Source organism: Hemiscyllium ocellatum, chromosome 4 (genome assembly GCF_020745735.1).
Source record: "Hemiscyllium ocellatum isolate sHemOce1 chromosome 4, sHemOce1.pat.X.cur, whole genome shotgun sequence".
Classification (NCBI taxonomy): domain Eukaryota; kingdom Metazoa; phylum Chordata; class Chondrichthyes; order Orectolobiformes; family Hemiscylliidae; genus Hemiscyllium; species Hemiscyllium ocellatum.
The window spans coordinates 95,736,806-95,764,649 of NC_083404.1; the positions used below are offsets into that span (position 1 = coordinate 95,736,806).

A 27,844-nucleotide genomic window follows, 5' to 3' on the forward strand; every position below is an offset into this window, starting at 1 on the left:
CTTTGGCCCTCACATCTGTGCCAGTCAAATGCGATAGACTTCAAACAGACCTATCAGCTCAAAACTGGGCATCCATGAGGTGATACTGCAGCACAATGTGACATCTCATGGACCAGCATATCCTCCACTCTACAATAACCATCAAGCCAAACAATCTACACTGCTTCACAGGTTCCTATCAGCCACTAAAACAAACAGAGTTAGTCATTTTGGATATTTATTAGGATCCTGGCACCTCTTTCATGTACTGTTACAGAAATTAGTGTTCAATATTGAATCTAAAAATTTTAAAAACCGTGTGACCTTAGAAGTAGTTGCAAATCAATGCTATCCCATAAACATGATTTCAAAATCTGCCAAGGAAGGCAAAATGTCTGAACGATCCCTAAACTCCACAGTTTTCCCAACTTCATATTTTAAGTGTGATGCAGCTGAAGTGCACTCTAGTTAATAGGACCAAAATTCACAGATCTCTTACTTTTCTGCTCTAATGGGAACAATTCCAGTTTCTCCAATCTCTCCATGTAACTGAAGTCTTTCACCCCAGTACCATTCCAGTAAATCTCTCCTGTCATCTTTTCTGAAGCAATGCTATTTCAGCTGGGAGCCTAATCAGTGATTTATGAAGACTTAGCATACCATCCTTGTTTTTGTACTGTATGCCTTTATTTATATAGCCCAGAATTCTTTATGTCTGTTTCTCATCTTATCCTGTCACCTTCAAGCTCTTGTGTACATCAAAGCCGAGACCCTGCTTTTTTCATATTCTCTTTAAAATTGCATCATTTATATTCCTCCTGTCAAAGTTTTATCTGCACATGCTTGTCCATTTCTCCAATGTATGGCCTCCTGAAGATCGTTACTACGCCTTTCATTGTTTCACACCTTGTAAATTATGTCATCTGTAAATTTTGAAACTATGCCCACTATTCTGAAGTCTTTGTCATTAATATACGTTGAAAAGTACATTGGCACCAGCATCAATCTCTGGAGAACACCACTCCATACATTCCCCTGTTTAAAAAGCAACTATCTCTGCTTTGTGCTCTTTGGCCAATTACACATCCAAACTATAATGAAATGGGCTTCAATTTTGCTAATAAATCTATTATATGGTACTTTATCAAGCACCTTTACACATTAACCATGCCACCCCATCATCCCTCCCTCCTTTGCATTATGAAAGAAATCAATTAAATTAGTCATTTTGCCTTTAGCATTTTTCCTTTATTAAGCCAATTTTTTTCCAAGAATTTACTAAATTTTATCCTGGATTATTTGTTTCTCGTAACAAATGTTAGGCTACTTGGCCTGTTGTTGACAAGTTTAACATACTAGGAGAAAGTGAGGACTGCAGATGCTGGAGATTAGAGTCAAGAATGTAGTGCTGGAAAAGAACAGCAGGTCAGGGAGCATCTGAGCAGCATTCGAGCAGCAGGAGAATCGACGTTTCGTGCATAAGCTCTTCCTGATGATGTCGATTTTCCTGCTCCTCGGATGCTGCCTGAACTGTTGTGCTCTTTCAGGGTTATCATACTCTTTATTTTCGATGAGGATGTAATGTTTCTTATCCTCCAGCCTCTGGCATCACTTGCATCTCTAAGGAGATGGAAAGATAGTTCTGCATGCTAACCAATTCTCACTGATACTTTCTTATTGCTGATATTATCTTATCTTTCCTTGATAAATGCATCATCTCCAGATCAGATGATTTCCTACTTTGAACATTACCACCTTTTAAGTATCACCACTTTATCCATTTTTCCCTTTTATTCAATGTCTCCACCTTTGCTCTGATTTTAACATTATCCTCTTTGGTGGAGGCAGGTATAAAGTACATATTTATTACTTCAGCAAACTCTCTGCCTGCACTAGAAAATCTCCTTCTTGATCCGAGCGAGCCTTAACCTGTTATAAACTACCCTTCTACTGTGAATACATTTCTGAAACCTCTGTTACTCTTGTGTTATCCTCTAATCTATTCTAACTTGCTTTATTGGCTCCTCATATTTCTTTTTTTCTCACTCCTTCCAGGTGCTTTTAGAATTCAGCTTGTTATGGAAGCTGTTTCATCTCCATCTCGTGGAGGGAGTTTCGTCTTTGGATGTATTTTCATTATCCTTCATGGGTATGATACTCATCTATATCCAAGCAATATCCGCTTTGAAGGCCTTGCATTTATTGCCTTATGTTCCAGTCATTATGAGATCCATAGCTCTACCCAGAGATATTTTGCCAAGAAGAATCATATTAGCACTCTTTCTAGCTTTTACAGGTAAGTGTGCTGAACCTTGCAGTCAGGTAGAGTGAGGGAGACTAGTCTTTCCCAGCTTGAGACTGAGGTAGATGGAGTAACTGGAAATTTGGGCAAAGTGGAAAGAGCATTGCTTGTAAAGGAAGAACAGTGAAGAAGGATATTGGCCTGGAAAATTATGATGTGGAATCTGTTTGCATGGACATTATAAATATCAAGGAGCAGAAAATGGTGTAGGGGCTAAACAATATTGAAGATATAAAGGAAGGCATTATGCAAGAAATCAGAGATGTATGCAATAAGAGAACAGCTGGAATCATGGCTGATTTACATATAGACTGGACAAATCAAAGTAGCAATGATATTGAGGAGGAGGATTTCTTGTAGCGTATAAGAGTCTTTTTTCATTCAGTGTATTGAGGAACCAATCTAGCCTGAGCAATGATAAAGTATTTATTAATTATCTTTTTGTGCACGGTCCTTTGAGGAAATGCAACCATAATATGATAGAATTCTTCATTACGATGGAGAGTAAAGCTGGTAAATTCAAAACTATGGTCCTGAATCTAGATAAATGGAATAACAAGAGCATGAGGCACAAGCTGGCGACAAATTTTGGTGAAACTCAGCAGGTCTGGCAGCATTTGTGCAGAGAAAGCAGTTAATATTTCAAGTCTGGTGACTTGTCAGAACTGACAGCAGCGAAGAAGAGGTTGCATTTTGCTGAAGACGGGTTGGGATGTGAAAAGAGAGGTGAGTGGATAGATGGAGATAGAGCCGAGAGAGAGAGTGATAGGAAAGGTGTATTCAGACAAGGGGATTATTGAGAGTAAACCAGGTAAGAAGAGAAGCTGAATAAATGATAATGAGGGCCAAGAGTGGGTGAGAATGGATTGGCTGTGCTGAAAGCAACCTAAATCATCACAGGAGCAGGGTGTGGGGGTTGGGTTTAAAAACATGGAAGGACGTAATCAGGCTGCAACGTTACTGAACTCAATGCTGAGTCCTAAAGGCTGCAGGGTTCCCAAGTGAAACATAAGGTGCTGTTCTTTGAGCTTGAGCTAAGCTTTGCTGGAGCACTGCAGCAGGCCTGAGGCAGAGATGTTGATGTGAGAACATGGTGCTGTGTTGAAGTGGCAGGCAACAGGAACCTCAGCGTCATTTTTATGGATATGTGCCGCCATCTCCAGTGGGATATCATGACCAGACAAGTATTCCCCTTCCCTCCTTTATCAGCATTCCACAGAGCCTGTTCCCTCTGGGACATCTTGGCCCATTCCTCCTTCACTCCTAAACCCCGCCCCCTCAGCACCTTCCCATGCAATTGGAGAAGATGTAACTCCTGCCCATATGCTTCCTCCCTCCTCAGTCTCCAAGGGCTCAAGCACACCTTCCAGATGAAGCAGCGATTTACCCGCACTTCCTTCAATCTAGTCTACGGCATTCACTGCTCACAATGTGGTCTCCTGTACATTAGGGAAAGCTAAACATAGGCTGGGGGACTTCTTTGCACAGCATCTACATTCTGCCTGTAAAAAAGGTCCAAAGACCCAGACAGAAGGAGGGACATATCCATCACTAAAGACCTCCATAGATAAATAGACAAAGTCTCTTCCCTGGGGTCGGGGAGTCCAGACCTAGAGGGCATAGGTTGAGGGTGAGAGGGGAAAGATATAAAAAAGACCTAAGGGACAACTTTTTCACACAGAGGGTGGTACGTGTATGGAATGAGCTGCCAGAGGAAGTAGTGGAGGCTGGTTCAACTGCAACATTTAAAAGGCATTTGTATGGGTATATGAATAAGAAGGGTTTGGAGGGATATGGGCCGGGTGCTGGCAAGTAGAACTAAATTAGGTTGGGATATCTGGTGAACATGGACGACTTGGACTGAAGGGTCTGTTTCCGTGCTGTACATCTCTACGACTCTATATGTTCTGCAATCGAGAAGGTGTGAGTTAATTTGTCTGTGGTGAATCACTAAGTAGTACGTTTTGGTCTGATTATTTGCTCACCATCCTCTGTGGCATTGACTGGGGGTTTTCGAAGCATTCTCTCACCGTGGACTGTCTAATACCTACTGACCATCTGGATGCTTATTTCACAGCTCATTTCCATCCACAGTGTCGACTAAGCCAAAGGGCATGTCTTGGAAAGCTGACAACTTCAAATATTCCTGCCATCATTTTAGATGGACGGGAAATGTTACCAAACGAAGAGTCTTCTACCAATGTCACTATATTGTGAGATTATAGCGAGATATAAACAGAGGTGAGTCTGTCAATTTAATGATGCATAGGAACCTTTCTTAATTTAGGGTGGCACGGCTGCTCAGTGGTTACCACTGCTGCTTCACAGTGCCAGGGACCCGGGTTAGATTCCCACCTTGGGTCTCTGTCTGTGTGGAGTTTGCACATTCTCTCCGGGAGCTCCGGTTTCCTCCCACAATCCAAAATTGTGCAGGTCAGGTGTCAATATAGGGTAGGGGAATGGGTCTGGGTGGGTTACTGTTTGGAGGGTCGGTGTGGAATTGTTGGGCCAAAGGGCCTGTTTGCATACTGTAGGGAATCTAATCTAGCCTAACTGTTTGTACTATATACTTGAGAAGGAGAGAGCAACACTGCTAATCTGAACTATTCACTAACCCAATTGGATTTACCCATTATTTTATAGAATTGGGGAAAAATTGAAGTAGTAAAATTGGCAGTTAAAATTAGTGCAGCAACTTCTTGTCATCTCCCAGTATTAGCCTTTTCTGTTCAGCAGGCTTATCAGAAGACAGTGTACCTTCTTCAAATGTATATATCCATTCCTAACTCAGCAATGTTGCTCCACTGGAAGGTACAGATTGGTCTGCTTAGAACAATATAAGATTAATTGTTCTGAATTATACTGCTAGCTCAGTATCATGCTGTGCTCAGTTAATCAGAGCTTTGTTGAGCAGTGCCTATATGCTGGTTAGCATTTTACAGACAATAATGGGTGAGTAGAATCAATGATCCCTTATATTGAAATTTTGAAAATTTACTTTAAAAAAAAACACATGGTTCATTCAAACTCCTTGGGACCTTTATAAAGTTCTATTTTCACACCAGTTTCAATTAAAGTAAAAGTCAGTGCAAAGCTCAAATGCTATGAGACTACCATTTCAAAATTATTTCAGAATTTTGAGCAAGTTTTCAAGTCTTATTTGTACAATTATTTCACTCCTTAGTTGTACTCATGGGTGTGGTGACACTTAACCCAGACCAGTTGCTTCTCTCCAATGCAAGAGTAATCCTTTGGTCCAGGGGACAATGGTGACTTCATAATAAAATTGGGAAGAGTTTGCAAACATATTTTCTAGCCTAAGCAATATGAATCATAACAATTTTGTAACAGAATAACGTTTTATACCAACTCTGAGAATTTCCAGAGTTTGGAAACATTACACATATTGGCCCATAATTTGCTGTCAAGCTAACAGACTGATACTGCTCATTGTGATTGGCACACAATACAGCAGTAATGTCAAGTGACAGCAGCTCACGTGGTTAAACACAGAATTCCACATTGCTGTTTGGGTTGTGCTACTCCATTGTTAGTGATAAACACCATCTCAGTGTCTGCTTCACTTTTAGTATATATTGAATGTTGTGAGGTTAATGCACTTGGGACAGAAACACACATGCAAAAAAACCTTGCTACTGAGATTTACCTCTATTTCATTCCAGTCCAACCACCTATTGTAATGTGATTAAAGTTATTTACAGCTAGCCAATCCCTTACACTGAAAATTAACCATGCACAGAGTTGCATTTTCTTCAAATCATCATTATCGCTAGAGATTTAGAAATTGTACATTTTAAGAAAATATAAAGATTTTTGACAAATTTATAAGTTAAGTTGAATAGATTTAACTGTTTGTTCCTCTCTCCTTTCACCCACTTCACCCTTGTTATTTTTCCTCTCTTTTCTATCTGGACCAGATTTAATACCAAACTCTCCCGCTCAGATTTACATTTCAATCGTCCTCATCGAATTTTAGGAGATAGTGAGGACTGCAGATGCTGGAGAGTCAGGCTTGATAAAAGCGTGGAGCTGGAAAAAGCACAGCAGGTCAGGCAGTATCCAAAGAGAGCCGATGTTTCGGGCAGGACGTTTCTTCCAAAGAAGTAAGCCACCTAGTTCCATTTCTCTGAGTGGTTAAGGAGACATGCAATTGCTTATCCACTTCATTCAATTTACAGACAACTAATCTGTTTCTATTTCAGCAAAATGTATAAATCTAAACACGCGCAGACAATTCCAACTCGTGGTAGCTATTATAAAATGCCTTGCCAAAGCAAATTGTGTTGTAATTATTCAATGAGTTCCATGTTTACTGAATAGAAGGTTTGGATGTTTTCATCAATAGAATGTTTTTGGTATTACACGATTATTTATTTTATAACATATATTTAAATTGCACCCTTTCAAACTTAGAAACTCCTCTTGACTGAAATGAACAAGATTGTGAGGAAGTGGAAAAGTCTATTTACTGTAAATATTTCAAAGCCACTCTGAAGTACTGTTGCAAAATGAGATGTCTTCACTCTGAAAGGAGATATGATTTATATGAGTTATGAAAAAATAGTGTCAAAGAGGGCACATCAATGTCCCAACATGCTAAGATAACTCCAGTCCCAGTTTTCACTGCAACATTTAATTATATGTCTTTTTCCACCCACTCTCACTCTCATAACATTGAAAATGAACCAATGAAGGAGTAAAGTGCTCGACATGTATGTGAGCACTGAAGTGCAAAGCTCCTTTGCCGTTAATCTCAGTAAAAGGCACAGTTGGCAATGTAACTTGAGGCTGCAAATTGACTTCGTGCTATATATACTCGCTTGAGATTGACAGCTGGAGTAAAACTACAACCCTGGATGAAAAGAAGTTGCTCCTTCTGCAGAGGTTATTCTGATGAAAGGGAAAGTTGTTGCTCCAAAAAAATTCATATATAGGCTACACTAAATTAATACTTGAACAACTCTTACCTTGAAAACAAACATTTCACCTCTTAAGATAGCCAGAGTGTTGAAATTTCCATCACAGATATTGGGCTTGATGCCTGGATAAGAAGGTTTATCCCTAGTTGGAGGTCGAGGAGGTCTTGGTTGTCTGTTGGGTTTCCTTGGATCCAATGGAGGATTGGAACGATGTGGCGGTACTGTAGGTAATGGTTTCGTAGGGTGTATAATCTTATCTGGTGGACCTAGTGAAAAATGTAGTCAGAAACATAAAAGCAATCAACAAGAATAGTCACCAACTTTCAAATATCAAAAATAAAATTTGGGTTAGACTTCAGACCTGCCACGTGGGCATTAAACTAACATTGAGGAAGACACTTGTTAGAGAAACTGCCAGTGACCAGTTCACTGAAGCCAATGGACAGTACCAGTTTTACACCGAGGTGGCAAGCTGAAGGGCTACAATTTGAAATGCAGCTACAAACCATAGATCTTCTGGATGCCCTCTAAGTCATCTTGAGGGAGCTGGAAGCTTTCTGTATCCATGTACTGGTAAAAAGGCGCCATGATTGCACTAGGATCATTGGAGTGTTCCAAGCCTAATGCATGACCAAGTTCATGAACTGCAACCAGAAATAGATCATTTCCTAAAGGAAAGAAAGAAAATGTTCTAAATTAACTAGTATAAATAATTGTAACTGAAAAATATGGTGATAATATGTGGAAATATGATATTCATGAAGGGAAAATGAAATAAGAAAATATTGAGAAGAAAACTATTGTCATAAATACAAATATTAGAAAATTATTTTACTTTTACTAAGCACACTTCAGAGGTGCTTTAACTTCAATTCTTGTAGTAATTTTAGTGCAAGTTACACATGTCTCTTTAGAGAATGTGGTTTTCAAAATTTCCTGTCCCAATTTGGAATTGCGTGGTAGCAACTGAAGCATTGTAGAGTGGGAGGAAACTGAAGAAAATACTGACAAATGCAATTATCTCCCACCAAACTTTAAAAATGTCATATTCCAAATCCTTTCCAGTCTTGCAAATAACATTTCTAATTTTATAATTTATCATATTAATCCACAAATGTACTTTTCTTACAATGTATACCATTGTTGATATTGCTGTAATGTTTGACAATATTTCTCCAAAGAATCCAATTAACAACTGTATTTTTAATGTTCGTTAAGCAAAAATATATCTTCAATGCACCTAAAGACAATTAATATGATAAACCCAAAACTGGTTTCCTCCTAGATTAATAGACAACGGATCTCCGCTACAGGAAATTACTGAAGGAGTCCCTTAGGGCCGCATTTAATGTCCATGCATCTTCAACTGCTTCACCAATGACCTTCCATCTATCATATGGAGATAGTTGCAGATGACAGCACAATGTTTTGCAGTATTTGCAGCTTCAGAGGTACTGAAGCAGTCTGTGTCCAAATGCAGTCAGATGATATTCAGGATTGGACTGATAAGTTAGCAGTTACATTCATACCAGACAAGCACCAGGCGATGTCCTTCTTCACAAAAGCAAACCTAACCATTGTCCCTTGATGTTCAATGGTATTGCTACTGCTGATTCCCCCACTATTAATATTCTAGGGTCATGACTGACCAGAACTGTACTTGCCATATGAGTACTGTGGATACAAGAGTAGATCTGTAGTTGAGAATTCCTTGGCGAGTAACCTTAGCAAAATCTATCCACAGCTGAAAATGTGTTGCTGGAAAAGCGCAGCAGGTCAGCCAGCATCCAAGGAGCAGGAGAATTGACGCGTCGGGCATGAAGCGTCGATTCTCCTGCTCCTCGGATGCTGCCTGACCTGCTGCGCTTTTCCAGCAACACATTTTCAGCTCTGATCTCCAGCATCTGCAGTCTTCACTTTCTCCTCGAAGAATCTATCCACAGTCTACCAGGCATAAGTCTTGAGTTGATGGAGTAATCTCCACTTCCTTTATTGAGTGCATATTCAACGTTCAAAAAGGTCCACATGACCCAGGACAAACAGTCTGATTAGCACCCAATCTAACACCTTCAACATTCACTCCCTCCACCACTAATGTCGAGTGGAAACAGTGTGTACCATGTTGCAGTGCTGCAACTTGCCAGAATTCCTTCAGCAACATATTCCAGACCCAGAACCTCTAGCACCTAGAAAGACAGAGGCAGCAGATGTATGCGAATACCAGCGCCTACAAGTTACCTACCAGGGTACACATGCCCGCATTTGGAAACATATTGCTGTTCCTTTACAGTGGTTGTGTCAAAATCCCGGAACTTTCTTTTAAACTGCACCATTTGCTTACTGGCATGAAGTAGACGTTATTCAGTAACACTTTCTCAAGGGCAATTAAGGATAGACAATATTTGCTGCTCTACTCAGTGCAATATAAGTTAATGTGATTTTTAGAGTCTGTATATTTGAATTTGAGCAACTGCCATATGTGTGTTATGTGTGTCTGAAAGGGTTTAGTGATTTAATTTATAAGTAGCCATGGTGTTTTCTTTTAAAGCATAATGTGAGAGAAATATTCCTGGAGAGAGATGGGAATTCTTTTACATTGTGAGAGTTTATGAGAGAACCAAGTTAACAGTGTAGTGCATTAAGCTTTCAGATAGAAGATTCTGGAATTGTTTTGGGCTTGGTTTGGAAAACCTTTTTTTTAGTTTCAGTTTTGGATATGTTTGCAGAGTCATTATCTGAAACTGGATGTGTCTAAGAAATTGAGAAGATTATTTAGAATTGTTAAAAATAGGTGACCCTCGTTGTCAGGAGTTTAGTAAGAGTTCCATACCAGAGATTTTTGGTTAAAAGCTTGGAGGGCTCACTTGAAGGTAACACAATTTAAGCTCAGTTACATGATGAAATAAGGAAGAAGCCAACAGATTCTCATGACAAAAAAATTGATGCCACAGCTAAGTCAATCCCTCTATGGTATTTGAGTCCTGGAATGAGATGTTGTCAGGATTACTGGATCATATTTTTACTATTTGTTTCAAAATCATTAACTGCATGCTACATGTAAATAGTTCAGCTTATTCTATTTTATCTTCATTTCTTTCATGTAATAAACTTCTATTGATTTGTTAAAACCCGATCTGCTAAATTGAGTGCTTATGATTAAATGAGAGACCACCTTATTCACCACAAAAACAACAATGCATGATCTATCAAGCCAAATTTCATTCGGGGATCTGACGTGTTCAGAAATGACATCGGCTGAGATCTTAAAATCAGTGCTATCCTGTGAATGAATGAACAATACATTGGCCTTGTTTTGGTGCTCAGGTTGTTGTTCCCACTCACCATTGACTGTAGGGTGCGAGGTAACATTGTCTTTAGGAGAAAGTGAGGACTGCAGATGCTGGAGATCAGAGCTGAAAAATGTGTTGCTGGAAAAGCGCAGCAGGTCAGGCAGCATCCAAGGCGCAGGAGAATCACCATTTCGGACATAATCCCTTCTTCAGGATTCCTGAAGACGGGCTTATGCCCGAAACATCGATTATCCTGCTCCTTAGATGCTGCCTGACCTGCTATGCTTTTCCAGCAACACATTTTTCAGCTAACATTGTCTTTACTTCCTTAACTTTCTTTGACATTCTTCAGGTAATGAATTACAATCACCCTTAAACTCTCTAACAACCTTTAAGGCTCCAATGTTTACCATACTAGGTCACAAACAAAGGTCCATTAGAGCACAAAACCATTCACTCTATAGCCAGGCTTCAAACCCAATTTTTAAAATGAATTTACATGGTTACAGAAATGCTTACGAGTTAATTATTTACTTTAGAATATCACATTTTATCATATCCTACTCTATAATATTAGTCGAGTTAAAGCAAAAACATATCAGTGCTATGATTCCAGCTGATATTGAAACTGGATAATTCAGATCCTAGACTGGAGCCTGGCTTGATAGATCATGTTTCATTTTGTTTTGTTATAGTTTTAAAATAAGCAAATAATGCTGCAGACTTTCTTTGTAAACAACACAAAAGTTTATTTCATATTGACCCAAATTAAATAGAATAATCCAAACCATTTACCTTATAGTGCACATTCAAAGATTTAAACACACATTAAAAGTATGATCTCATTAATCCGAAACATTTCTTTACAATGAAAAAGAAACAAAACATTAGCCAAAACACCACTCGTGTAATGCGCACATCAGAGACTCTGTTCCTAACACCCCAATCGGTCTAAGGCATTTGCAACTTCAATTTTTGGACTGAAACTGCATTAGCTTTTTTCTGGAGCTACCACACACCTGGGACTCACTGTCCCCAGCTCTAAGTAACCTTTTCACAGTTTTGACCCTGACACTTCATGTCTGTACTAACACTAATTTCTTCATTTCAAGGTGATCATCTCTAACACTCCCTTCTCAGAAGCAGAGCTCCGTCCAGCCATTCTGTTACACGAGGTAACAATAGCCAAAGTTAAAAATGAAACTAAAAGTTCCTCTCCCTCAGTGAAGGGCTACTCCTCACCAACCTCAAAATAAAGATTCCAGAACTCTTTAACAAACGTTGAGGCCCCGATATTTACCATACTGAGTCACAAACAAAGATCCATTAGAGCACAAAACCATTCACGCTGCAGCCAGGCTGCAAAAATAGTTTCTAACATAAATTTACATGGTTACAGAAACATTTACAAATGAATTATTTACTTCATAAACACAGAAAAAAACCGCAAAGTTACTCACTCAAAACCAGAAATCCAAGCTTACAGCAACCAACAGTAAATATTTTGGGGAGCTAGCCAATTGGATAGTAGGAGAGAGATGATTTGTTTTTCAGACTAGAGACTGTGACCAGCAGTGTGCCATAAGGATCAGTGCTGGGTCCACTGCTTTTCATCATTTACACAAATGATTTGGATATGAATATAAGAGGCATGATTAGTAAGTTTGAAGATGACACCAAAATAGCTGGTGTAGTGGACAGTGAAGAAGATTGTTTTAGGCTACAACAGGACCTTGGTCAGATGGACCAGGGAATAGCAGATAGAGTTTAATTTAGATAAATCTGAAGTGTTGCATTTTTGTAAGACAAATCAGGGCACAACTTATACAATTAATGGTTGGACACTGGGGAAGTGTTGCCTAATAAGAGTCCTAAGGGTGCAGGTGCATTGTTCCTTGGAAGTGGGGTCAGGCAGACAGGATAGTGAAGAAGGCATTTGGCGTGCTTGCCTTCATTAGTCAGAAAATTGTGTATAGGAGTTGGGATGTCATGTTGAAACTGTATGGGATATTGGTGGGGCCACATTTGGAATACTGCATGCAATTCTGATCAATTTGATAGGAAGGATGTTGTTAAACTTGAGAGGTTGCAGAAAAGATTTACAAGGATGTTGCCAGGATTGGAGAGTTTGAGTTATAAGGAGAGGCTGAATAAGCTGGGTTGTTTTTTCCTAGAGTGTTGGAGGCTCAGGGGTGACCTTATAGAGGTTGACAAAACCATGAGGGGTGTAGATAGGATGAATAGTCAAGATGTTTTCTAGAGTAGGAGAAGTAGAGGGCATAGATTTAAGGTGAGAGGGGAAAGATTTATAAAGGACCTGAGGGGTAACTTTTTCACATAGAGCGTAGTGCATGCATGGAATGAGCTGCCAGAAGAAGTGGTGGAGGTTGATCCAATTACAGCATTCAAAAGGCACCTGGATGGGTACATGATTAGATTAGATTACTTACAGTGTGGAAACAGGCTCTTTGGCCCAACAAGTCCACGCCGACCCGCCGAAGCGCAACCCACCCATACATTTACCTCTTTACCTAACACTACGGACAATTTAGCATGGCCAATTCACCTGACCCGCACATCTTTGGACTGTGGGAGGAAACCGGAGCACCCGGAGGAAACCCACGCAGACACGGGGAGAACGTGCAAACTCCACACAGTCTGTCGCCTGAGTCGGGAATTGAACCCGGGTCTCAGGCACTGTGAGGCAGCAGTGCTAACCACTGTGCCACCGTGCCACCCATGAAGAGGAAGGATTTAGAGGAATATAAGCCAAATGCTGGCAAATGGGACGAGGTCATATGAGGATGTTTGGTTGCCGTGGATGAGTTGGACCAAAGGGTCTGTTTCTGTGTTGTGGGGCTCTATTAAACATATAAACCCCACAGTTTGCATCACAATCAGAAATAATTTTCTGCTCTGTGATATTACCATTTCATTGTCCCATTTTTGTCTCACAAGCTAACAAGTAAAACATTTGGATAAAAAATATATTATCTCGCTTCTTAAAATATTGGATAAGATTTGAGTTCCATGCTTCTTGATTCATGTTGCATGTTCCTCCTTGCTTCACCTTGCATCATTATGTTGGTCTGAGTGCAAGACATTAGTATCATTACAACTAGTACTCTATATATTTACTCCCTTTGAAATTGTATAGCTCAATGATTCACATCAAACTTTCCATTACCGGGTATTAACTCAGTCCAACTTCATGGAAATTTAAGAGGGACATGTGCAAAAGGCACAAATATCTGTTTCAAATCGTAAGTGAATTCTGCTTCCATTGCATTTATCCTCAAGTGGATATAGGGCAGTGTAAGTCAATTCCTATCTAAATTAAAGTAATCAGACCACATGAACGAGCTTTCATTCTAAAGTCAAGAGCTGAATTTGTAACAAGAATGTCGAGATGATTAATCAGCATCATCATGGCAAGAGAGCTTCTCACATTTTAGAACTTCCACATTATTGGCCAAGCATGGTACATTATTTTCAAAACTATACCGACATTGGCAATAAAAAGGTTGAGTGCTACCTGTTAAAACTTGTCGCTATTACAATGCATTTGCGTGTTAAAGAGCCACCACTTACCAAATCCAGAATGTATTGCTTTTACTATTCCACTGCTCAGAATAAACTCACACACAATCCTAAAACAGAAGTTAGCAAAATTCCATAAATTTACAGCAGATTCCTTACTCAGGGAAGAATGGCTGGGTGGGCAATTTAAGACTTCCTCGGGAATTCTAAACCACACACTTGTGTGGTTTCATATATCATCAGAAGCTCATAATTGGATCACTCCACCTGTAATCATTCCTGAGAATGATAAATGTTTGCAATAAACTGTCAGACAGAGTAGTAAAAGAAAAGAAACATTTCATTGTTTGGAATAGAATTGCCTGAGATGATATTTATTGTAATAGACGAGTGTGGTTTGATAGGCCTAAAGGCCTTGTCTTCAGCCTGAATTTTCCTACATAAGGTGCTGAACATTCTCAGGTATCCAATATCCTTCTAACAGGGGAAAAGTTACTGTTATTTGACAGTATGCTCAAATGGAACGTTCTTTTCTTCCTATCAGGTGCTTATTAAGTAAGTACTGCATTGTTTTAGGTAATATACAGAATTAAAATAATTGTATATTCTTACTACCAAATGAGCTGCAATAAAAGGCTGTTCTAACACTGCTAACTTTATACAAGTACTACAGAGATTGGCTTGTTGCATGAATATAAATTAGTATTTTTAACATCTTCACAGATTTGGGGATGAGAGTTGCTGAGCCCCGACTGACATGGGCAATGGTGAGGCAGCTGGGAAAAGGTAGCATGAATGGAAAAATCAGATTCTCAATTTTGTGAAAAAAGAAATTTCTACATAAGTTTTGAACAACTGGAGGAGCATCTCACTCATGAGTGGGCCGCTTTTCACACATTACAGTCTCATTATTTTCTGATCTCATCTCATTTCTAATCAGGCTGCTGTCTTCCCAGGCAGTGGGGAGAAACAAGATGGCAACAATTTCTGACATGAATGGCTGAGCGGGTATATGGTAACTGCTAACTCACCACCATCTTCTCCGGGTCTCCATCATGGCCATTTTCCCAAAATGTGCACAGGCCACGCTACATGGCTAGCAACTGTCTGCACCCTCCAGCCTTTTGGAAGGCCAGGGTGTGTGGTACCTCCTGCAGCTGGGGTTACAGGCACCACTTTATCTCTTGTGAGGAAAGGGCACCTGCAGTGAGGTCAAGGCCCTCAAGCCCCTGGCATCTTGCCAATGGTGCTGAGCAAGTCCGTGTGCATACCGAACAGATGGTGACTTCGCTGGGACTGAAACAGGAAATGCTCGAAAAACTCAGCAGTTTTGTTTATTCACTCATGGCAAGTGGGCTTCTCTGGCTTATGATGAGTGGTCCTGCCCTGGTGAGTGTGAGATTGTGTGAGAGTGGCATTGTGGTTGTGCATCCTTGATGAGGTGAACACACTGAAATTGCCTGAGATGTCTCAGTAGAGCTCATGGAATCAAAATCTCCATGAAACTCTAAGAAATTAATGATGCACCAATTTCTTTTGGCAAATTTGGCCCAACATAATTTTTCTGTTATAGTAACTTGCTGCTACCCTATAGAAACAAAGGGGTTGGTACAGCTGAGGTTCTGAAGGCTATCCTCGACCTAATTCAAAGCTGGAGTCACACTACCTTCAGGACAGAAATTAGGAAATAAAATCAGGAACAGGCATGAATAACCATAAATTACAAGATGAGCCACTTGTGTGGAATCATCCAGAATGTTTAATATTCATGAATTAACCAGGAAGATAAACTTAAATTCATTTCAGGCTTTAACAGCTCTTGCCTGTGCAGATATACACACAATTTTTAATGCATATCCACACACACACAGATATATGTGGATGCGTGTAGGACGGTTGAACAAATCAACACTGCTTGCTGTGAATCACTAGCCAAGCAAGGTGAAAAATGTCAGAGCTCCAGCAGCAGCTAAAAATTGGAGGACCACACATTAAAGGCCTCTCTCATTTCCTCACAATTCCAGGATCTAACTTGACGCAGAAATGGAAAAAACAGCAACAAAATTCAAACTCTGACAACAGCTGACATTGCACAGAAATGCATAGGTTCTCTGGAGCAAAGTTGCAGTGGGTTTTCTAAGTGTTTTGGTTTGGGATGGAAATTTATCGCAGGCAGAGAAGACAATATGCCGTTGTCAGACTGGTTGTTCATTGACTGCAGTAGAACTGAAGATTAGATGCAGACAGGGATGTGGGTCATTGGTCTTCATTTCCTAGAAGCCCCAAGGGCAGGTTGATGGTTGCCATGGTGACCCAGACCCAGCACTCTCAGTGTCTGCTGGAGAGGTGAACACACTCAACTCTATCACTCCAGTCACTGGTCGTAGGTTGAAGCAAGTAGTGAGAAAAGATTGTAGTTTGTTGAAAGTTCGCAGCAAATGTGAATTGAATGCTGTGGATTTGAGGAAATTGGCGAGCACACCAGGAGACAGGCCTGTGCGACAAGGGACTTAGCTGGATTGGGGCATATACACAGATCCCTCAGAAGTCTCCCCTCTGGACATGTGAGAGATGGCTGGGCCCACCACCTCCATCTTCTGCATCCCCACTTCTACCCTCGCAAGTTGAAGCTGAAGAGGGTCAACTTGAAGTTGACAACAAAACTCTCAGCATATCTGGTCCATCCAGACACAAGTGCCCTCAGGTCTCCTGACAAAACCTCCAAGTCCAACAGTTTTTCACTTCCAAGCAGCCTCTCTAATTGCATAACCAGAGAATACAGTAAGATGGCGTGGCAGGGAGAGGAGTGAGAAGACCTATTCATAGTACTGTAATAGCACAGATACAATGTAGTGCAAATGGTTTTGGACTTTTGTGCAATGTGACTGATTGCACCTCACTTCTGGTTGTCTGTCTGTGAAACCCAAATTGCGGCAACAGGCATCCTTTACTGGCACAGATGATGATTCTATGGATGGAGGTCTGTGTTGAGAGCCTGCCTCACCTTTTGGAAATACTAGGGACCAGCACAAACACATGGCATTGTCACACAGCCAACTTCTGCCCTCCTTGGACACCAGCCCAATTCTCTCACAGTCTCTGTATTATTGACAATGAGTTGTTCAGCAGGGTGTCACAACAGAGTGGGGTGCAAGCAATGCATTAGGATGTCAGGGAATAAAGACCCCGTGGGTCTGTGTTGTGTACATTCATTTGGTCTGTGTGCAATGCTCTTTCCCTTTAAAAGCCCCCTCCTTCATGGGGTGGACTCATTTACTCCATCCACTCATGGGGTCACAGCTAGTGTCTCCCCCAGTGCACTCTTTCATTTTTCAGCATGATGGAAGGTGACAGTGAGTGCTCCTTGGTCAGTGGCTTGCAACCTCAATGTGTCTGGGAGCCCCCAAACATCCAAATGCCATCCCTGGTAGGCCTTCCCATAATCCCCTTTTAGACACCTCTCCAAGTCCCACCAAACCTGCGCAGCTTTCTCAGCCTGCCCTTGTCCCTATGAGGTGAGACCATGCCAAAAACTACCCCTTCCCTCTTGAAGTGAGGTTGTCCTGACAGTGGACAACAGCAGCCCTCCCACCATACCTCCTACCGCACGATTCTTTCCGGTTTATCCTTTACACTATTCTCCTTTGACACTGCTGCAGCTTCACAACCGTCATCGTCCTTCACTCCAGTCTCCTGCACTCGCTCCTCAAGACTAATGTGCCAAGCCTCATTCCCACTCTTGCCCAGAATCTGCCCCTACCTCCGCCAACATACAATCTTTTCGCTGGGTTTCTGTGGAGGGGACCCCAGTCAAGATCCCTGAGTGCTGCCTGTGTTAGCCCTCCACCCCAGACTGGAAACTATGGAACCACAGGACTGACCATGACCCACTCCTGAGACACTGCAATTGCAGTCGACATAAAGGTATGTGTTTGCTGTGTAAGCTGCTGGCACATGGTGCAGGTGTGAGATTGGCATAGCAGGAGCCATACAGCAAGATCTCTACCCGCTTGACAGAAGTCTGGTGCCCAGAAGTCAGCAAGTCATTTGGTCTGTGTGTAATGCTCTTTCCCTTTAAAAGCCCCTTCCTTCATGGGGTAGACTCATTTACTTCGTCCACTTGTGGGGTCACAGCTAGTGTCTCCCCGAGTGCACTCTTTCACTTTTCAGCATGATGGACGATGACAGTGAGTGCTCCTTGGTCAGTGATTTGCAACCACTACCTCAATGTGTCTGGGAGCCTCCAAACATCCAAATGCCCTCCCTGGTAGGCCTTCCCATAAACCCCTTTTACACACGTCTCCAAGTCCCACCAAACCTGCGCAGCTTTCTCACACAGCCCCTGTCCTGGCTTGGACAGTCACTCCAGCTTGGTTGCGTGATTGCGTGAATTGTCACATCATGGCAAGGCAGGGCTAGGCATGCATGCTGCAAGGAAACAGGTAGGTGCTCAGTTAGTGAGCACTAAGAGGTCAGGCGAACAACCCAGAGACACAGTCTGATTCCACCCTTACGTTTGTGTACCTGTTTGTGTACAAAAAGTGTTCTAACAGCCTTTCAAAGCAAATGTCTGATGAGACCTGCAATGCAAGTCTGTCCTGACAGAACAGTCTGTAACTATTCCAGGAGAGGTGCCATGATGGTGAGGGTTGACAAACGCCAGATGCCAATGTCTGTGGATGAGGGGTACATGGGCTTGATGCCCTGAGGCACTGTTTGATCAAATGTAACGTGGATATCACTTGGAACAAGCACCGAGGTGAACCCTCCAGGTACCTGCTCTGATATCCATGTTTGGCTGTCTCAATGTTGAGCTTGTCTGATGTGTTTGATACAATAGAAAGTTGGAATTTATTGAGGCAAACGCTCAATTGAAAGTAATATACCACAAATGCCAGAAATCTGAAATGCAAACAGCAAGTGCTGGCAAAATTCAGCAGGTTTGGCAGCTTCTGTGGAGAGAAAAACAGAGTTATCATTTCGAATCCTGTAATACTCTTCTTTGGAACTCTGAAGAAGTCTTACTGGATTTGAAATGATGATTTTGTTTCTCTCTCCACAGATGCTGTGAGAACTGCCATATTCTGTTTTTATTATTAATGAGGTGAGTTATATCAAAGAATCACAGAATTGATATACTGCAGAGGGAGGTGATTCAGCCCATTGTGTCTGCAAAGATACTATCACCTAGTGCTAATTTCCTGCATTTTCCCACATCCCTGCACACCATTCTATCCAAATGATCATCCAATGCCCGCTTGAATACCCCAATCAAATCTGTCTCCACCACATTTCTAGAAAGTGCATTCTATACCTTAACTACTCGCTGTGTCAAAAGGATTTTCTCATATCACCTTTATTTTGTTGGCACATCACTTTATACCTATGCCCTCTTGTTCTTTCTATGTTATGGGTCGGAACAGCTTCTCCCTACCCACTAAGCATAACTTGCCCACAGGTTTGAAAACCTCTATCAAATCTACTCTCAGCCATCTTCTCTCTTGAGGGATGAAAATAGAGAGTAGCAATAACATGGAATTGCAATTTATTGTCATGTGTTTTTTTACAAATAGAAATACAGTGGGAAGTTTTAAGTCACCATAGCATGTAGCCTGTATTAATAACAGAAGTCATACGTAAGAAGAAAAAAGTATAAATTAAGACGAGATGATCTCAGATCAACTTCAATTCAGGGAACTCTGATTAAGACTATGACTGCTGGAATACCCAAAGGTTGTCGCTGAAGAAGATGACATGGACGAGACCTCCATGCTGGGTCAAGACAGCCAAACCTGGAGACTGCCACGCCTAGCTGAGACTGCCCCCTGCAGGACAAGACCGCTACAGCGGGACACTGCCACTCAGGGCTGGATAATAAGACCTCCGTGCCAGAATGAGACCTGAGCACCACATGCTGGGACTGGATGAGATCGTCAGAATGGGACACACCGACGAGACCCTGACATTGGGACAAGATCACCAAACCTGGAAACCACCATACCGAGCTAAGACCGCTCCCCTGGGAAGCAGCAGCCACAATGGGAGAATGCTATGTCAAGCTGAGACTGCCCGGGTCTGGAGGATATGCCTTCGGCCGAGGGAGTTAAAAGAAGTAAGATAATAAATGGAAGAAGTAGAGAAGAAAGGGGAAAAAGCGAAAAGCGGTCAGAGTAGACGAGCTCCAGGCTGAGGATCCCATAAGCTGTGCTGCTACACCACTGTCATCTTGCATCAACAGAACAGTCCCAGTTTCATGAGGCATTTAACAAGCAATATCGCCCTTTGTGGTGATTGTAACAAGGTCGGCCAGGTGGTCCTCATAGAATATGAGTTTCCCTGATTGGGGCTGTTAATCTGGTCCAATCAAGGAGCCCTGGCTGACAGATACAAACAGGAGTGTCACCTCAGTTAGGCGGGAAAAGAAAAAAAGAAAAAAAAAATAACTAGGAGATTTAAGGGCACTGCTTGTCACTGGCCACTCGGGTGTTTTCCTATTTTTCCTTAAAAAAAATATAAAAAAATAAAAAAAAACAAACAGGAGTGTCAGAGGTTCTGTTCACTGAGAGCTGGCTCTGAGGGAGCTCGATCAGTGTCAAGGACTCTCCACATGTAAATAAAGGCAAACTTGGTGATGGGGTACTGCCTTCTATGGAGTTATTTCACCTTCCAACTCCATTTTGTTTTAGTCTCCTGTCTGTTTCCCTACCTTTTGTGATCTGCATTGCCATTAATGGGCTTTGCATGGAAATTAATCAATTAGAAAACATACCATATGTGATGGAAAAAAACATTCAGTTATGTGTAAGAGCTCTTCTAGATATAAAAGTAAACAGCCTTCACTCAAGTAAGCATTCCTCCAATCTCATATGGTGTTTTTATCAACACAAATAATTTTTAACTACATAACAATAGTGATTGCACATCAAAAGTATCTAATTAGATTTGAAGTACTTGGGATCTCCTGAAGACATAATAAGGTGGATAAATAACAACACCAACAATAAAACCTCTATATAGATAAGCCCTGCATCTCCTAGAACATTTTAGAATAGAGATAGTCAATAGCCTTGTTATGTTTTCTTCACTTTTATTGCCTTCCATATTTAACATTCTTTGAATTCAATTTTCAGTTGGTGGCTACATGAGCAGCCATTTAAATGACAAATCAATGAACATTTTTTGTGAAAGTATTTAGTAATAAAATACTATCTTTATTGAACCAACATTAAGAAATGCAGTAGACTTTGGTATGAAATATGCAACTGAAATTTGCCCCTCTTTTAAATCAAAATAAATTGTGTTTCTTTAGTTATACTGTGAAACCAGCAGTTTGCATTGGAGAATAATTTGTTAGATATATCTCAAACTCTAAGATAATGTCTCCTCCTTGGTTTTTCCCAACAGAAGAATTCATATCACCCACTCCTGCTAAGCTTTACATGATGTCACTTTCCAGAAAGTTCAGGGCAATAGTTCTGCCCACATCCTCTGGAATATGTCCAACCAGAGTTAGCAATCCCTACTACTTTAATACCAAGTTCAATATGCTGCTGTCATAGTGTGATACATACTTCTATGTATCTCCAGGTATTGGTGTCCACCCATATAGGTTGTACCTCGCTAATCTGGCGCTCTCTGTTCTGGCAATCTTGGTGCTCTGGCACCTCCAATCCGGTATTCTGAAGAACCCTCAGTTTCTGGCATCCTGAAATGTTTCAGATTTTCTCAAGAAGACACATTTTACAGGCAGCACTGAAAATTTCAAGGTATTTAACTGCTGTAAAGGTGGTTTGATGGACAGAAAACAAAGTTCCCCTCGTTTAAATGTCATCATTCCCAGCATTGAAGAACGTAAGAACTAAGAGTGGGAGTAGGCAATTCAGCTCCTCCAAGCCTGCTTTGTCATTTATTACAATCATGGCTGATCTCATCTTGGTCTCAATACCATTTTTCTGCCCACTCGCTTCAAACTTCCAACCTATTACTAATTAAAAATCTATCTATGTCCTCCTTACATTCATCACACTCTGGGTTCCAAATTCCACAGATTCATGACACTTTGCGATAAGAAATTCATCCTTATCTCTATCTTACATCTGCCATCCAAGTTTAAAACTATGATATTTTGTTATAAAGTGTTCCACATGAGAAAACACCTTCTCTACAGTTACTTTGTCAATCCCATTTAGTATCTTATATCCCTCAACTGGATCTTCTCTCATTCTCATAAACTTTGCAAATAACGGCCAAAACTGCTCAATCTCTCCTCAGGACAAGCCTTTCATCTCTGGAATTAATCTGGTGAACATTCTCTGAACTGCCTCCAATGCAGTTACATCCTTCATCAAGTGAGGGGTCCAAAACTGTACACCACACTCCAGATTGAAGGGCTGAAAAGGGACTTCAAAACACAGAAAGGTGATAGATCCCAGAAATCACATTTTAAAGAGCAAGCAGCAAATAAATATTTCCAGCAGTTAATACCTGTCACACTTCTTGGCTTTTCACCATTGAAGAGTTTGAAACAGCATTAAAGAGACTAGCAAAGCATAGACATAGCCTGATCAACACAGCAATAGAATCATTGACAAAGTTAGATCGAGACTCATCAGTATTGGCACTGTGAGTCTTACAATGTCGGATTAGCCATAGTCTATGATTTAAAGACCCAAAAGGATCAGATCAATTAATTTTTAACTAAGTGGAAGTGAGAAAGTTAATGCAGTTCATAAGAGATTAAAGGAAGGAGAGTTTAGGAATTTAAATAGTAAACTCATACATTGGTTTAGGCTTTGTTAAAATGTTAAAATGAGCATTTCTGGTGAGATGTTAACTGCCCAAGCAAAAATATTCATTTAGGTAATAAGTTGCCCTTCTCAAAGCATTAAATAGAAGATCAGAACAATGTAAAGGGCTTCCGTAAGAGTAAATAATAGATCAAGGTGGTCTCTTCTGACTGCTGTCAGTGTTCTTTATCGACACTGGGAGTCGAATGATATTATCCATTGCTAATATTGAGTATTACATCACAATTCTCTTCAATACTGTGTGAAGGTTGAGTGACAAACCTGGCATTCTTTACCTATACAGGATGATGAATTCCAGTACCTGGGGGATCATAAAATTTATCCCTAAAGGATTATCAGAGATTTACTGAGGCATTATAATACAATTATGAAGATTGAGGAAAACAGAAAATTATAACAATGTGCAAATCATTAACTAAAATAGTGGAAAAGTAGGTTCACAGTGTTACCAAATGGCACTTGAAATGGACAAGTAAGAAAGCATTTTACGAGCTTGTTGTAAGTATAAGCTTTTCTCTTGTCATCTGAACATTATGGTAGGACATGATTATCGTTTTGGAATCCATTTCCTGATCAAAAGCAGCCAGTAGAAAGATAGTTTGGATGTCAGGCTGGTGACTCAAGGAGCATGAAGGATGTTTGGACGGAAAGATTGGCGTCGTCAGTGGGGGAGGAGTTTCTGGGGAGTTCATAGGCCAAGTAGAAGATGCAAGAGGTAAATAACTCAGGAAGTGATCATGGGGTGGGGTTTGCCAGCTAAAAATTAAGGCAATGGCTGATGTTGATTCTCCTACTGCCATTTTACAAGTGCCTTGTGCAAACTGGAAGCGAACTCTTCAGCAAACATACTGATATCTCATTGCAACAGTGGCCTTCTTCTTGAATAGCCTGGAGCAGCACATTGGAGGAGTCAAGGTTACAGAGTAAAACATATGATTGCAGAGAGTGGTCCAGTTAAAACGCTCTTGCTCCTTCTGCTTCGCAAGCAGTAGTAGAAAGGCAACTCTCATGTCCACTCAAATGCTCAGTTTCCTATGTTGACCAGTTCTACAGCTGAAATAGAGATCCTGGGTGAGGTTTTAATTCACTTAAAACCCATTCAATTACACAGAATTAAATTGAACCCAAATGTTAAAGCAGACTGACTAACTAAAATATGTAAATTAAAGATAGACCTTCTGAGAGCATGTTGGCGGCACATCCCTTAAATAAAAATGATGGAAGTGAATGCATTGGAGTTAATATTTAAAAAATTAAAGCTTTATACTTAACACCCAAACCCACCCATTTTATGATTTAAATTTTGTGGGCTATAATATTTATCCTTTGTCATACATAGTTTTCAGTGTATAGTGCAGTTGCCATACAGTGCTGTCCCAGTGATTATTCTACATCTGATTAAATAGCAAATCAGCAACCAATGCTACAGCTACTTTGCTGCAAAGTGAGTGATTTACTAACTACCTAACTTGCCCACTCATTTTATTCTGTTTACAGAATTGCATGAACAATAAGAACAGACTTCCTTGACAACAGCAAAACATTTATTTTTACCACTGGCTTTAGTGAAATTGTAACAATGATCTCTGCAAATCGACTGAGGATTTTGCCGCACCTAGGAAAAGAGGATTTTCCGCCAGCGATCTTGAAGCTGACATTCTGTTTTAAGTCCTTCTGGATAATCCTGCTCCAGGCTATTCAAGAAGAAGGCCACTGTTGCAATGAGATATCAGTATGTTTGCTGAAGAGTTCACTTCCAGTTTACACAAGGCACTTGTAAAATGGCAGGAGGAAAATCCACATCAGCCATTTCCTGTTCCTTCCCGGCGGTTTATAATAAATATCACTTCAATTAGCAGCTGCTGACTTTAAAATCTCACTGTAAATTGTAATAGACTCATCAAGTTAACTGCCCCCTATAGAATAATGAATAAATAATATACTCCCAAATGTTTTTTTTCCATTTTGGAGGGGTTAATAACTTCACTTACTACAAACAATAACTCCCACAATGAAATGTTAAATAAAACATTTATGATTTAATAACATTAATAAAGAAGTGTTCCTGGTCATGAGCTTCAATGCAACTAGGTTAGTCTGACAGACTATTCCCAGCTTTCTGTATACGCCTTTGTCTGAGGGCCTGAGAAGGTATATGAGGGAGTGACATAAGGTGACTACTGCACTGCATTTTCTCTGCTGTCTGTTATAATTTGGCTTCCATTCACAGTCCTTGCTGTTGTCTTGCCAAGATTGCAATAAAATGAAATTGCATGATTAAATTGTTGGCTGCAAACAAATGGTCTGGCTGCATTTAACTCACGGATCTCTGTGAAACCACCCACTACATCACCACACATTACACTAGCCTTGACTTCAAGTGCACAATCGAATAAGGAAGTGGAACATTTGCCTTGTCGCATATGTGCCCACTTAAAGTGACTTCAATTGTGTTCATTTCCTTTTTGTTTCAGCACCTCAGAATGTTAATTTCATGTATTAATTCGCTAAATTCTTTTATGCAATGATAGATGGCTGGGAGGCCAAGGGAGTGTACGCTCATTGCTAAACATTTTTACCATGGGGTGGACAGGAGCCTGGACTGCAGAGTTGGATAGCCAATTTAGTCAATTGTAAACCCAATCATACAACTTCATTTTCAACGCTGTCTGAGCAGTGTGGAGGCAGCCTCTCAAAAACAGAACAATGGCCCACCACAGCCACAAATCCCATGCTGCAAAGAGGGGATCCATCCAGAACTGTCTACCCTCCACTTTGAAGAGTCTAATAACATCCGCTTGAAGAATTTTACCTTTGAATTCATGCTTCTAAGGACACTTCCAAGCCAACGTCCCTGTTGAGGCACCTCAGTGGCCCACGATCTGTCTCAGCAATCTGGTCGAAGCTGCTGCCAAGGCGCCAAGACTTCACAATGATTTGAAGATTGAACTCATTGCTTATGTTCTGCACGTGTTAATCATCCCACTGTTGCATTAGAGACACCTGGACCTTCCAGCAGAGAAAACCAAAACCTAATTTTTAAACAGAAGATTTTTTTTTGGTTCCATTCCAAAGTCAGCTGTCATTGTCCATCACTAATTGTTATAGAGTCATGGAGGCATATAGATGTTCAGCACAGAAATAGATCCTTCAGTCTAACTCATCCATGCCAACCAAATATCCCAACCCAATCTAGTCCCACCTGCCAGCACCTGGCCCATATCGCTCCAAACCCTTCCTATTCATATACCCATCCAGATGCCTTTTACATGTTGCAATTGTACCAGCCTCCACCGCTTTCTCTGGCAGCTCATTCCATATACACACCATCCTCTGCATGAAAATGTTGCCCCTTAGTTCTCTTTTATATCTTCCCTCTCTCACCCTAAACCTATATCCTCTAGTTCTGGGCTCCCCGACCCCCAGGGAAACAACTTTCTTTATTTATCCTATCCATGCCCCTCATGATTTTGTAAACCACAGCCTCCGATGCTCCAGTGAAAACAGCCCTAGCCTATTCAATCTCTCCCTATAGCTCAAATCCTCCAACCTTGGCAACATCCTTGTAAATCTTTTCTGAACCCATTCAAGTTTCACAACTTCTTTCCGATAGAAAGATCAGAATTGCATGCAATATTCCAACAGTGGCCTAACCAAAGTCCTGTACAGCCGCAACATGGCCTCCCGACTCCTGTACTCAATACTCTGGCCAATGAAGGAAAGCATACCAAACGCCTTCTTCACTATCCCATCTACCTGCGACTCCACTTTCAAGGAGCTATGAACCTGCACTCCAAGGTGTCTTTGTTCAGCAACACTCCCGAGGACCTTACCATTAAGTGTATAAGTCCTGCTCAGAGTTGCTTTCCCAAAATCCAGCACCTCGCATTTATCTAAATTAAACTCCGTCTGCCACTTCTCTGCTCACTGGCCCATCTGATCAAGATCCCGTTGTAATTGTTTTTGAGAAGATGATGTCCCACCAGTCTGTGATAAAGGTGCATGACAGTAATGTCAGGGAGTGAGTTCCAGAATTTTGATCAGGTAACGATGAAGGAATACTAGCATATAACCAATTCAGACTGGCAGGACCTGGTGGGGAAGTCAGCGATGTTGATGCCACTGACATCTGCTGCCCCTATTCAGCCAGCTGGTAGAGGTTGCAGGTTTGGAATGTCCTGGTGAAGACGCCTTCATGATTTGCTGAAAGCACCTTCTAAATGGTAGACACTACAGGCACGGAGCACCAGTGATGAAAGGTATCATGAGAAAGGCAGAATCAAAGTTCTCCTCAAATACTAAACCATTACCTTACTCCCTGCCACAAACTATCGCTACTGACATAATACTTTTATGATCCAATGATGAGCTTCTAACCACATATCCCTTAATTATTAAGGCAGTTTTATTTCCAATATCTTGATGTCACTCAGTATCTTTTACACAAGTCAATTAAAGTAGACTGACATGTGCAGCAAACTAGTAGAAAGGCAAATGGTATCCTGACCTTCATTGTAAGAGGCTGTGAGTTCAGAAGTAGAGATCTCTGATTGCAGTTACACAAGCCATTGCTGAGACCACACCCAGTGTACTTTGTGCAGTTTCATCTTCCTACTTACCTACTTTCTGAATCTCTAATACTACAATTTATTTTTTCATGGTAATTTCCTTCAATATTCTAACTTTTTATTAGCCACCCGTAGCTGGTTTCAAAGGTTTTCTCAATCCTCTGGTATTTCACCAGTCTTTGCTAAATTATGTACCATTTAATTCAATCTGATACTTTCTGTAACTACTTCAGTTAGTCACGGGCGTGGCATTCTTCTTTCATGGATTACACCTTTGCTGAGAATTCTGAAATATCTCCTTACACATCTGCTGATAACTCTCTCTCATTTTATGAATGTTTCCAGTCTAATGTAGCCAATTTACTCTTCACACCTTTTAAATTTTGATTATTTAAGTTTAAGACACTCATTTCAGATT

General features: G+C 40.8%; 1 protein-coding gene across 2 annotated transcripts in view; it reads right to left on the bottom strand.

Moving 5' to 3' along the window:
• The window catches only part of LOC132815014 (matrix metalloproteinase-16-like), a 251,756-nt gene that overhangs the window by 74,606 nt on the left and 149,306 nt on the right, over positions 1 to 27,844 (bottom strand). For both annotated transcript variants that reach the window (XM_060823644.1, XM_060823645.1), the window contains 2 exons: positions 7,728 to 7,889; positions 7,270 to 7,487 (listed from right to left, as the gene is read on the bottom strand). In XM_060823644.1, coding sequence (XP_060679627.1) covers positions 7,270 to 7,487; positions 7,728 to 7,889 — 380 coding nt within the window. The remainder of the gene's footprint in view (positions 1 to 7,269; positions 7,488 to 7,727; positions 7,890 to 27,844) is intronic.